The following is a 12,363-nucleotide window of genomic DNA, read 5'->3' as shown; positions in this document are numbered from 1 at the left end:
TTATATAAATCTACATGGAGTCAGTTGGAATAAGTAACATTTCTCTTCTGCCTTCTTTGGCAGTATATGTTTTGAATAAATTCTGGAAATTTTAGCACCTCTGTCTGGAACATCCATCCATTTTCTAATCACTTCTTCCAATTCAGAGTCACGGGGGAACTGGAGTCAGTATGGGACAGGTCCAAGGCAAGATCCAGCCTGGACAGGACACCAGTCCATCGCAGGGCACACGCATCGACACAAACACAAACACGGACTGTATACTCACACCTGAGCCAGCTTTCCCAGGAACAAATTAACCTACTAGGATTTTGTTTTTGGATTGTTGGAGAAAACCAGAGCACCCCGAGGAAACCCACACAAATACAGGGAGAGCTTAGAAACTCCACACAGACAGCATCCCGGGAATTGAACCCAGGACGCCAGCACTGAAATGCAACAATGTTGACCACAGCACCACTGTGCCGTCCCTGTCTGGAATGATGTTTTCTAATCCTGCAATATTTAAATTTGAACATGCAAAGGTATGCTGTCCTGCAGTGGGTTAACAGTGCCTGCCTTGCTGTTAGGTTTTCAACTGGGAATTACAGCCAGCTGTTCACTTTGGAGAGAGAAGATTTAACTACATGTGTGTTTCTCTGAAGCGAAATGAATCAGCCTTTCAGAAAGAGAATGACCTCATTCCCTTTCTGTCCCGGCCTCCCTCTCTCTCTCTCTCCTCCTTCGTCTCTCTTAAAGAAACAACTGGCGCATTTCGAATCAAAACAAGGCCCCTTGGCCAGCATCTGAAATTCAAATAATCACAGTGTCTCCAAGAGCAGTTGTGTGGCTCCTGCTGAAGGCGCTTGGAATGCAAGACTGTTAAAGCTGAGGTGATTCCTCGTCGCAACTGTTGGAAACTTGTTCAAAACACCAATGCAAACACCAAATTAGCATTGCTGCCAAGAAGGATTAAGCACCCTATCACGTTTTCTATACCAGCTAGTATGGGCATAGGAGCTGCAGCTCCAGATGTACAGTATGAAAGGGAGCCTGTATCTGAAAAAAACTACTGACACCTTCAAGAGTATCATCAGGGAGACCTACTCTAACGTTAATAAACTGTCATGCATCCTAGTAAGTGGTTTTTCAAATGTTCAGGTCAACCCTGGTGTTAAGGAACTGCTACATTTTCAGATGATTATTTTTTCATCCAGCCACATTCTTAAATTGCAGGTGAATTTATTTCAAATTTCTCTGTGAGGTGCGTTTTAAATTTTTCTTTATACCTGCAAATGGTATTAACCCCTGTGCTGATTCCTGAGGTCCAGCGCTCTCCTCATTGGACGTAAGCAGACAGAAAAAAAGCAAGGTCATTGTGGGGAGGTTTGGTACACTAGCACTCCTCCCTGTGTCTGTGCATCATAACTGATCACCATCTGAGCCAGAGAGAAGGGGAAAATACCACTGATTTATTTGATTTTGTCTGTAATTAAAATAGAAAGGAAAATAATTGGAGGAGTCCATTTCAATCAATTCCATATTTTGAATACCTCAGCAAACTACCTCCTCCTTCATTCTCTGATGAAGCTCGCTTCTTTCATTTACCATTGCTAACTGGGTTTTCAGCCTGAAGATAAGCACAAATGTCCTGTTTCTGAACTCCATGAATCTTCAGATACTTGTGCTTTTATTCTCAATCATGGGGAACATCCAATAGCATGCTGCTGCTGCTGTTTGGAATGAATTCCCCATTTCAAAATACACCAATACAGGAGTGTAGCATCATTTTGACAGCAAAGGGACTAAAACAGACACTCTTCAAGAAGGGTGTATTACTGTAAGGTCACAAAAATGCTGGGCTGGATCCCAAGTAATTAACGAATGGCCAAAGGGAAAATCTCCTGTAAAATGGCAGGGTTAACTCATCAGATTGCACAGGCGAACGAACTGGTCAAGGTTAACTCGATTTGGCCTCCCTCTGAAGGATTGTGGGTAATCCTTTGAGCAGTGGACTGATAAAGACAGGGTGGAAGTGGAAAGAACTGGAGGAGCTTCTATACAGAAAGAGCTGAGGCTGTGTGAGGGAAGCTAACCAGCCATTCTGCTGAAGATGAAAGCCTGGTTTCTTTTCCAGTGACCTTCTGTGGCTCAAAACGCTCGTCACAGACCCTCTCAGGTTTAACACCGGCTGTCCTGAAGGACACCTGCGAGGTTATACTTTCCACCTCTGACTCCACATAATCAGAGGTGTCTGAGCTCTTCTGTCAGTGCAACGGGTGAGGTCGTCTGTGGCCAGGATTAAGATCTCCCCGCGTCTGAGAGGCAAGAGTGTTAATGTTCTCTGTTTCTGCCCCTCCTCTAAAACACTCATCTCTTCTCAGGGGATTTTCATAACTCCTTTTACAGCTGTGTGTGACTGGGATTCACACACTCAACAAATCCTCCTCTTACATCTCTACACCTCTAATCATGTCACAGGCATAGGAACAGGATAGGAACACTTCAAAATACACAGATCTGGGTGTCAGAGTTGCGAAAAACAGCTCCATTTGGGCAACTACAGCGGCCTGAAGTCTCTCTTTTTATTTGGTTTTGGCTTTTTTTCCCCAAAAATCGTTTTAAACGGTAATTCAAACTACAATGAACTAAATCGATTCAGAATTGAAGAGGATTTAAGAAACTCTCGACCCCCTACTCAATTTTTCTAGTCAATAACAGATCATACGAAAGGGGGCAAATAGGCCCGCGTATTAGCTATAAAACGGAATTTAAAAAGGCCAGTCCCCTTTAAGACGAATTCTGCGTATCTCTTTATTTGGAGAATCTGGCTCCATTCCAGATTTGCGAGAAGAAAAAAAAAAGTGATTTAAATGGCAGACTTTGCTGCAGCGAGGTAGCAGACAGTATCCATAGTGATGGGAACAACAACAAAAAAACTTTGAACAGGGCAAAAATATATATATATATTCCCTGTGCCCTAACCTTCCCAATGCACCCCACTGATAATGCCGTTGTGTGGGGAAATAGTGACAGCACCGGACTGTGCCTTTTAAACCGAGAATTAACGGATGGGGGGCAGGCTCTCCAGAGAATGGGTGTATGTGGCCGTGTGAGGAAGTAGGATCTCAAAAAAGGAGATGGGACGGGAGATTGGCGCAGCCCGGCTGGGCATGCCCGAGCGAGGTCTGAGAGCCGCGGAGAGCCCGCTCGCAGGCAGAGACAGGGCGATGGGGAGCGCCGGTGCAGACTAGGAAGAGGCGTGGAAGAAGGGTGTGCTGGCAATTAATACACTAATGAAGAGCATGTCTTCTGCGACTTTCCGAGCCGTGGTGGTCGGGTCTTGTTCGACGCTCCGGGCCCCGGAGGGAGGAGTGAATTCCGGGTAGCTGCGCTTGTTAGACTGGACCTGGACTGCGGAGCGGAGAAACCGCAGCCGGGGCGGCGAGGAGAGACCATTAATACTCACGTTTTTTCCTCCACGGGCAGTGTTTGTACGTTAAAATGCACAGGGGATAGAATCTGGGTTTCCCCTAAAAGTTTTTAAATCCCCCCCTTTTATATATCGTCCTATGACTTTCGTTTTGTTTTAAACGCTTTTTTTATTTTAACACGACCGCCGGGGAAACTCGGCTCCTCGATAATATATTTATTCAGAAGTCGGTCCTCGCTTTGGTCGCGAAGAAAGCGGAGTTTGGATGTAACAGTACCGTTGTTGTTGTTGTTGTTTTTTAAAGTAAATGTCGGGGACTTTATTTTAGTTCTGTGTAACAGTGGAGATGTGTTGACGAAGAGGCCTGGCTAAGAAACAGTGCTTGGTTAAGAGAGCCCTACTACACAACTCACCTGAGCAGGTAAGCGTTTTGTGCCATCTTGAATCATTTGAACTCCGTAAAATATCAGATGTTTCGATACAGACTTCTGAAAGCAAAATGTAATTACTGTTGTATTCAGCTTTACACCCAAGCGCCTAGAGCTCTAGACGAGTTACAGTAAAAGTAAATTCAGCTTCTGAAAGGAGGGGTGTCTGTCTGGGACCGGTCGTTCGCAGGCAGGGGGGTATTTTCAACATATTGCGCACTCCAGCCTGCTTCGGACATGTTTCACACCGCGCGTTTTTGGAATGCCCCGGGCATTACACACTGAGATGACATCTGACTTGCGGTTTCCGTTTAATACCAGTTTAGGGAATCAAGACACTACAGGGAAACTTTGACCTCCTGGTGAGGTGTCGCATCACCGGCTTTGAAGTTGTTGTTTTTTTATTCCTCGTGGGTTCTGCTTTCGTAGAAGAACACTTTGCCAAGTGCCATTTCGCTGAGCTGCAGGTCCTTAATACTGAAAGGTGGAGCAGCACGGTCTTCACAGAGCTGTTCGGGTGTATAAGGTCTGTCGCTTTGCAACAAGTTCAGCACGCGTGTCGCTTGAATTTCATTTCGATTGCTTGCAAATCCTCGGAATTTCAAGATGGCAATGAACAGGGCTGTTTGTGATCCGTTATAGACCTTGTTAATCTATGTGGGATTGGGACCGAAAAGCGGATGCAATTTATTGTATATAAAATAATTGTATGTCTACAATGTCCAGTGAAAATAAAACCTTTTTGTAACAACTTTTTTTTAACACGTCTTTCTTAACGTTTTGCCTTTAGCTCACACTAAACCATTGCCATTCGTCCAAACTGGTATTTTAACACATTCTGAGATCAAATTAAAGGCACACGAAAGGCATTTTGGTTTTCCTCTTTAGTTTAAAATGCTGTAGTGTATATCCAGACGATTCACAGCAGAAGTTTCACAAAACCTGAGTAGCACTTGAGTTCCGGACTGCTGCCAATCGCAGAATGTAAAACCAGCCCCTAACATCTTTATGGTTCTGAAATCGACTTATGACCAGGCAGATACCTGTAACTGTATGCTAGCCGTTTTTATCAGGTCTTGTTCGAGCTGCACAGAGTTAATTTTCTCTCCTGCAAGCGCTGATCCTCCAGTAATAAGATAATGCCACGGGCTCTGAACCGTCCTTAGTCAGAGTAGGTCAACATGTTCGTTACAGGAGCTTCTGCTCCGGGAGAGACGCTGTGAGGAGACTGTTACGGGTGTTAAACCCATCTGAACAGGTGGGGGTCGTTTATGAAAACTTAGCCAGACCGAAATGAAAGTACCGAAGGAGTCTGTGTGCTATTGTATAGTTTTAAATGGAGAAGCGTCGCTCGGAAAACACGGCACAGCGCTACGGAGCAAAGTATCGTGCGTCCTACTAAATGCTTGTCCTTATTTTCTGCTCTTTTTCCTCACAGCGGCTGATGCGTTTTACGAGTGACGATGAGGAGAACATGGGGATTGAACACTCTATCGATGGGAAAGATTCCACGCTGCGTTACTTGTCCCTGCTGACGGCGAATGAGAATATCCACCACTTGCTTTGAGAACTTCGTCCAAAGCGCACGTCGTTAATCATGGCTGCTACAGAGTGTGTCTGCTGTCCGGTTCCAGAGCGAGTGTTTGTAACTAGATTTTAATAGCTGTGGGTGGTTGTTAAGTTACATTGGGGGTAAAATGGCCGATCAAAGCAACATCCAGTCTGCGGCTTCCAAAAGCATTCGTCCTTTTAAGTCCAGCGAGGAATACCTCTATGCCATGAAAGAGGATTTGGCGGAGTGGCTCAACACGCTGTACGACTTGGAGATCACGGCTGACACCTTCATGGAGGGTCTGGAGACGGGAGGCGCGCTCTGCAGGCACGCCAACAACGTCAACCGGGCCGCGCTGGACTTCCAGCTGGAGAACCCGGAGGCTGCCAGGTCGATGCGTGTGCCCCGCAAAGACGTGGTGTTTCAGCCCCGCAGCGTGGCGCCGGGGTCCTTCGTGGCCCGGGACAACGTGTCCAACTTCATCGCCTGGTGCCGGCAGGAGCTGTGGATACAGGACGTGCTGATGTTCGAGACGAACGACCTGGTCCTGAGGAAGAACGAGAAGAACTTCGTGCTGTGCCTGCTGGAGGTGGCGCGCAGGGGCGCGAAGTTCGGGATGCTGGCGCCCATGCTCATACAGCTGGAGGAGGAGATCGAGGAGGAGATACGGGACCAGGAGAGCCTCGCGGGGGGTGCCCAGCGAAGCCCCCCCAGTAGGGGGTATCTAAGGGAGGAGAATCCCGGGGTGCCCCTGCCAGGCGTTCCCGTGTACCCCAGCTGGCCGCAGAGGAGGGTCCTGTGCGACATGCGCAATCTGGACGAGCTGGTAAGTGACCTCGGGGCCTCTTGAATCTATACGGAGCTCTGAAGGACATCAGTACTCAAATAGATCTATAAATTAGGGTTCATATGTATTTACCCTATAGCGTTCCTTTTATCCTACAACGAGGTGTGTTACAACATTTAACAATCGTGTGCAATCATCAAACTAACCTCCAGCCGGGGCCTGTGCTATCAGACAAGATTTTTCAATAAGGAGAAGAATCAAAAATGATTTCTCAAGAAAGGGAAAGAGGCACATCCACAGGAAGTCTGGAAGGTGCACATGGGTGGATTGTGTGTCAATGATTTTGCATTTTGAAATTGTATGCCGGTAAACAGTACAAGCTGAAATATGTTTGGGCAGGTAAGATGCAGTCATGAGCAGACGCACGAGTTCAGAACTCATGAATTGGGTATGTAAATGGTCTCCAAAGTCAACATCAAACTTTCCACCCGTGCCTTGGGCAAAGGAGGGAAGAGCATGGCAGACAGAGCACAGTGAAGGAAGAGACTCCAGGAGTCATGGAGCTGTAGGCCTCTGACAAGTAAGAAACTGATTTAGGAACACGAAGAACATGCTTGGAATTGGGGACACTAGTTTATTACCTGGAAAGTTTTGGTTTCAGGTATTGCAAGCAGGATTGGCACTAGGCGGCACAGTGGTTATCATAGCTGCCTCGCAGTCCTTATGCCCTGGGTTCAATTCCATACCTGGGGTGCTGTCTGTGTGGAGCTTGTATGTTCTTCCCATCTTTGCGTGGGTGCTCCAGTTTTTCTCCACACCCCAAAGACATACTTGTAGGTTAACTGGCTTCTGGGAAAACTGGCCCTGACGTAAGTGTGTGTGTCTGTATGTGAGTGACTTGGCGTCCCATCCAGGGCGTACCCTGCCTTGTGAACGTTGCTTGCCCGGACAGGCTTCAGCTCCCTCTTGACCCTGAATTGGATAGAGCAGCTAGAAAGTGGATGGATGAATTATTGGAGAAAACTACAAAAATAATGATTTATTTAGACTCCCCTATCCAATCTGTAAGCGATTTCCTGTTACAGCACAGTACGTAACTTTGAGTTCCTATTCTCTTCAGTACTTTGCATAAGAAGTCACTGTTATCCTGGTCCTGTTGGAGCTGTGGTTGAGAAATAGCTGGTTGGGGCTGGGTAATGAATGCTGATCAGAAGCGGAGATTGCATCCATAATCGGAAGGGAATTATTATGCTGCGATAGGAGCTTCATTCTTGCTGTATTTAGCTCATCTTAATCCCATGTTTCTTAGGGAAACTACATGCCTGCCATGCTAAATACATCCTAGTCTGGTGCCAACACAGCAAAACCCTTAGTAGCATCTGATTATGTTCTCCTCTAGTATCGCCAGCATCCGACAGATTTCAGGGTGTGATGTATGAAGCCAGCTCTCTGCTGTTAGACTCGAAGGCCTTTAGCCTGGTGCTTGTTGCAGCTCCGGTGAGCACTGAGGGATTTGCATTGAGACTGAGGCTTGCTGGTTCTGTGTACGTTCCTCCCTCCCCTTTGGGTCTGACCCGATCGCATCCAGTCGTAATGCAGGGCAGTACAAATTCACATGCTGGAAATTCCCTCTGGGAAGTATTCGGGATGATAGGCAATGGGAATTAGAGCTCTAGGAGCTGTTCTGCTGCCTGTCTGGTTATTCCAGCAGCAAGGCCAAGACTGCACATGCGATGAGTGGAACAGGAGCTCTGCGATACCTGGGCCTAAGCTAGGCTGGCTCACTGAATGCGTGGCCATAGCCCACGATCGAAACAGCCTGTTTAATTTTTTTCCAGAACGGCTTTTGTTTGATCATGTAGTTGTTTTCTGTCTCAAGTCTGTACTGTGTCACGGTGCAGACTGCCCTGGCTATTGCCGAGCAAAAACATCGAGTCTTCCTCTGGGGCAGAAGATGGAGGATATGTGTTCGGACTCGTCTTGCGCGCCATGGAGTTGACGCCCGCCCCGCCGGGCGCGAGTGGGTGACCGCGGTGTGCTGTCTGTCTCGTCAGAGTGAGAGCCTCGGAGTGGAAGTCCCTGGCGTGGCCTCTGGCGATGGACTGGGGCTCGTGGGCACAAAGCGAGCCTTGTTTTCACTGTGGAGCGATGAATGAGGGCCGCGGTTTCACACGCAGCGTGAGCGAGCCCCTTCCTTGACTGTGGAGAGCACAATTTAATTATTGTCTCCGGGCTTTAGTGTCCACTCGAGCGTGCAGCATGGCTTCCGCCGGACTCCTCCACGTGGCTGTCTGCTCTGTGTGTTTCCACAGAAGCCTCTGTCAAGCAGGGATGATGCTGCTGCTGCTGTGATTCATGTGCTATAAGATCATGTACTGTATGCGCACGGCTGCTAGGTCAACGCCGGGTTTTTTTCTTTTCTTCAGAAGTTTTCGGGGGCGTGCATCCATCCATTTTCTAACCGCTGTTTCCGGGGAGCGGGGAGCCAGGGCTTTTCCCAGCAGGGAATAGGTGCACGGCGGGGTACATCCTGGGCAGGACGCCAGTCCATCACAGCGCACGCACGCACGCACGCACACTTACTCCAGGGTATGTCTCTGGACTGTGGGAGGAAATGCACGCAAACACGGAGGGAACATACATACTCCACACGGACAGCATCTCAGGTCCAGAATCGATTACTGTCTGGCAGTAAGGCCGATCACTGCACCACCGTATCGATATTAAGGGGCATACAACGCCATTTTTACGTCGTGTTTGTCCCAGAGGGCAGTGTGCTTGTCCAGATTTTTGATCCAACTCGTATATGGTCATTTTGTACACAAGCATCTTATATTTTTAAGTATGTTTTTGGAGGAAATCGGCTTATTATTCACCATGTAAAGCTATGAAGAAAATAAAACACATTGATATAGGAAGGGCCGGATATTTTTTTGTAAAACATTCGCTTTTCTCTCTGAGCCACTAGTCTGAGTGACCGAGTTAGTGAATATAGCAGGTTCAGGTTGTTAGACTGTGGTTAATTTCACTGCACTGAAATACATTTGTTATTCCTGAGTGAAGTCGATACTTCTCGGCTTTAGTTTTTGTGTCACTCATCCCAACTTCAAAGGGCCAACCTGTGATCGTGGATTGGGCTGTCTTGGCTGACAATTCTGCTTCCAAATACACATGTAGCAGTTTAGTCTGTATTTCACAGGTTGCAAGCTTTTTGAGAAGAAAAATAACTGGAATAATATATTTGACCATCTCTGACAGTTTGCAATCATCAGCAGGAGATGTTAAGTTGTCGGTTACAGTGTTTCTAACAGCGGGGACAGTGTCTCTGGTCTATGCTGTCATTGCATTGCTACTGCAGCTTTATTCTTGCAGCTGAGGCCACTGCTGTCACCCCGAGTGTCAAGGCTGCTGTTTGTAATGTTGAAGGGAGTCTTCTTGCTGTGCAGGACAATCGGAGCGTGTCAGACCGTGACTCCGACCCTCATTTGTCTTCTGTTTGGCAGGGATTTCCGGGACTTGTTGTTCTTTGATTGTAAGAGGCCGTCTTACCAAGTTTCAGGGAGAGGAAGGGTGGGACTGTAAGACAGCCAGTCAGGCTCTCTTGGCACAGCCTGAGTGTCTGTGACTCACAGACTGAACCTCCTCTCCTCGGGTCAGTGCCCTTTGAGTCCCCGGTAAGAAGACTCGCCTGCCTCAACACGTTTGCAGTATTGGTCTCAAACGAAAGTGAGAGCCAGGAAACTGAAAGCCGTTTCCAGCAGCTCTGGCTTCATCGCGTTGGCGGGCCAAGATGATGATGTCATTGCATCCTTTTTTTTTTAAAAGCCGTCCTGCGGCTGACGATTTCCAGCAGTGCCAGAAGGTGCTGCAGGGAAAGAGCCCATGACTGCGGTCTGTGATATCCACTCTGTAAGACAGGGCGCACACGGGGACACTGTGATTGGCAGGCAGGATATCCCTTGTACTGAGCCTTGCCTGTTGTGTCATGACTGTAGTCATCCAAGGAAAAGGACAGGCTTTACTGCAAAGGAAAAGCAAGCCTGAGCACATACTCCCGAGTATTTAAGAGCTTATAATTACCATGCTGACTGGGCCAGTAGCAACTAGGCATTTGTGTTTGCTCTGGTGAGAGGAACATTCAGGTGATGTTACCATCAGGAGCTCCTGATGTCATCAACGAAACTGCACAGCCTTTTCTACACCTCCCAGGTGAGGATGGCTACGGGATACGGGAGGTGGAAAAATTCACTAGAAAAAAACGTCTGTCTTGCCTTTGTGTTGCTCCTGTCAGATCAGTAGGTTGATAGCTGTGAAAATACAGAGCGGTCAGCGTGTTTGTAAAGGAAGGCTGGCATCTGAGGCAGAGAGAGGGAGCCATGTGTTGCTGGTGAGGCTGGGGTAAGAGTACTGAGCTGAAATCGGTCCCAGAAGTACACGTCGCATTCCAGCCAACTTGGTTCAAAGGTCAAAGCTTCCACCCTGTCATCACTCTCGTTGTGACGCGGTTCTGTTAATGTGGCTGTGCTGTTGACCCAGAGATGATGCAAGTAATCCAGGAACTGGGAACTTTGGACTTTCAATCGCACTTCAAGTGCTAACAGCCCAACCTATTTTAGCCCAATTTGCCATGTACAGCTTGTGCTTCCCTCAAATCTGACGTTATCGGCTGCAATCCCCTCTATAATGTGAATAATTGTTAGACTTCTGCCCCCTTGATCTCGGGGAAAGATACAGGCCTGTAATTGCTGGCTATGTGCGCTTCGCTACTGCTGCGAGACAGGCTTCCTTCTACAGGGCTCTCTTTATACTGTGCTCAAAGACTAGCAATTGTGGTTCCACGCATTTAATTAGGTTAACGCCCAAACTCTTTCAATTAACTAAGATGCCATTCCAGAGAGCGAGATTGTCTTTTTTTTTCCCCCTTGGTAGCCGAGTTGTGCTTTTAACCCGTTCAGCCATGGAATTCATCTAGAACTGATGAACACCACACTGAGCCTTTGATCCTGTGTGTTTTACACTCAGTTTCTGCCACCAAGGCATGGCTTTTGATGTACATTATGTGGAAGGTTTTCTGGCAAAGAATTTCAAGTAGAGAGTAAGACTGGAAAGCTAGTCCACGGGGAATTAAAGTGGAACCTGCCCAGAAAGACAAGAACATCTAAGAAATCCAAATCCACAGCGTGAAGTATTTCAATGCTTTCAAACAGTGAGTATTGGGAGATAGATCACAGTAGTAATACATGTACCTTATGTCTCAAATGTTACAACCTCAGTAAGTTAGTTAGCCAAAGACCACCAGTACTGAATAATACTGAGTTTCAAGGACTCTGATGAAACAAAGTGAACTAATAGCAGAAAACGTTACTTCTACTTACATTTACAGGCAAACTAGAACTGATTTTCAGCTTCTTCCCTAAAGTGTACATTTACGATTCGCTTTAGCTGCATCTCAAAGTAAGAAAGCTGTTTTAGAATTTGAACAATAAAATGCAAAGCAGAGGACACAAGTGGAAACTATGCAAAAGTGCATTTAAAACCGAGAACAGGAGGTGCTTATTTGCCCTAAAGGTGTGGAACAAGGCGTGTTGTTGAAGCCGATACCCTGCCTTCTCGCAAGAAATCTCCGGGTGGCCCAGATGGCCTCCTGTCATTTGTAACTTTTCATACAGAATGTCCTCTTGCAGTATACAGCTGAAGATGTGCCTTGAGTAAATTAATATTCATGTATTTCTCTGTATGATTACTTCTGTCTGAGATGGAAGTTAAAGAGACTCTACAATAGTCTCCAGTGTAGAGGATTTTGATTACTCTCTAGACTTCTGAGAAACAAAAACACTCATCTGGGAAATAGCCATAACAATCAATTTTCTAGCCATACCAGGCGGCTTGATGTGATTGTTGGATTATTAAAATTCCAGCAACCACTTGAGCAAGATGAGCTGAATGCTCTTGTCCGCTCTGTAGCCTTTTCTGTGTGGTTATAGCACTTTTCTACCTGTGTTTTCCAGCCTATGAAGACAGACTGATACAATTCCACTAAATTTGTAGCATTTTGCAACAGAGCTCTTCCTTTAAAAACATGTCCCATACAGTATGTTTCCATAATCCTTTTGTAATCTTTCAGCTATAGTGCTGCAGCATCGGGCGCATTAAATATTAAAAGGAAATCCGGGGATCAAAGTCA

General features: G+C 46.7%; 1 protein-coding gene across 3 annotated transcripts in view; it reads left to right on the top strand.

The window, feature by feature from the left end:
* Positions 1-2,881: 2,881 nt before the first annotated feature.
* The window catches only part of gas2l1 (growth arrest-specific 2 like 1), a 31,145-nt gene continuing 21,663 nt past the window's right edge, over positions 2,882-12,363 (top strand). The window contains exons 1-2 of one of the 3 annotated variants that reach the window (XM_006640455.3): positions 2,882-3,833; positions 5,279-6,218. In XM_006640455.3, coding sequence (XP_006640518.2) covers positions 5,538-6,218 — 681 coding nt within the window. In that variant the 5' untranslated portion in view covers positions 2,882-3,833; positions 5,279-5,537. Of the gene's footprint in view, positions 3,834-4,073; positions 4,367-5,009; positions 5,099-5,278; positions 6,219-12,363 lie in introns of those variants that run through there. The other 2 variants (XM_069182109.1, XM_015366456.2) reach the window with 2 other exon arrangements.

This window comes from Lepisosteus oculatus, chromosome 22 (assembly GCF_040954835.1).
Source record: "Lepisosteus oculatus isolate fLepOcu1 chromosome 22, fLepOcu1.hap2, whole genome shotgun sequence".
NCBI lineage: Eukaryota > Metazoa > Chordata > Actinopteri > Semionotiformes > Lepisosteidae > Lepisosteus > Lepisosteus oculatus.
Note: the sequence above shows the minus strand (reverse complement) of the source record. Positions and strands in the feature narration are given on the sequence as shown.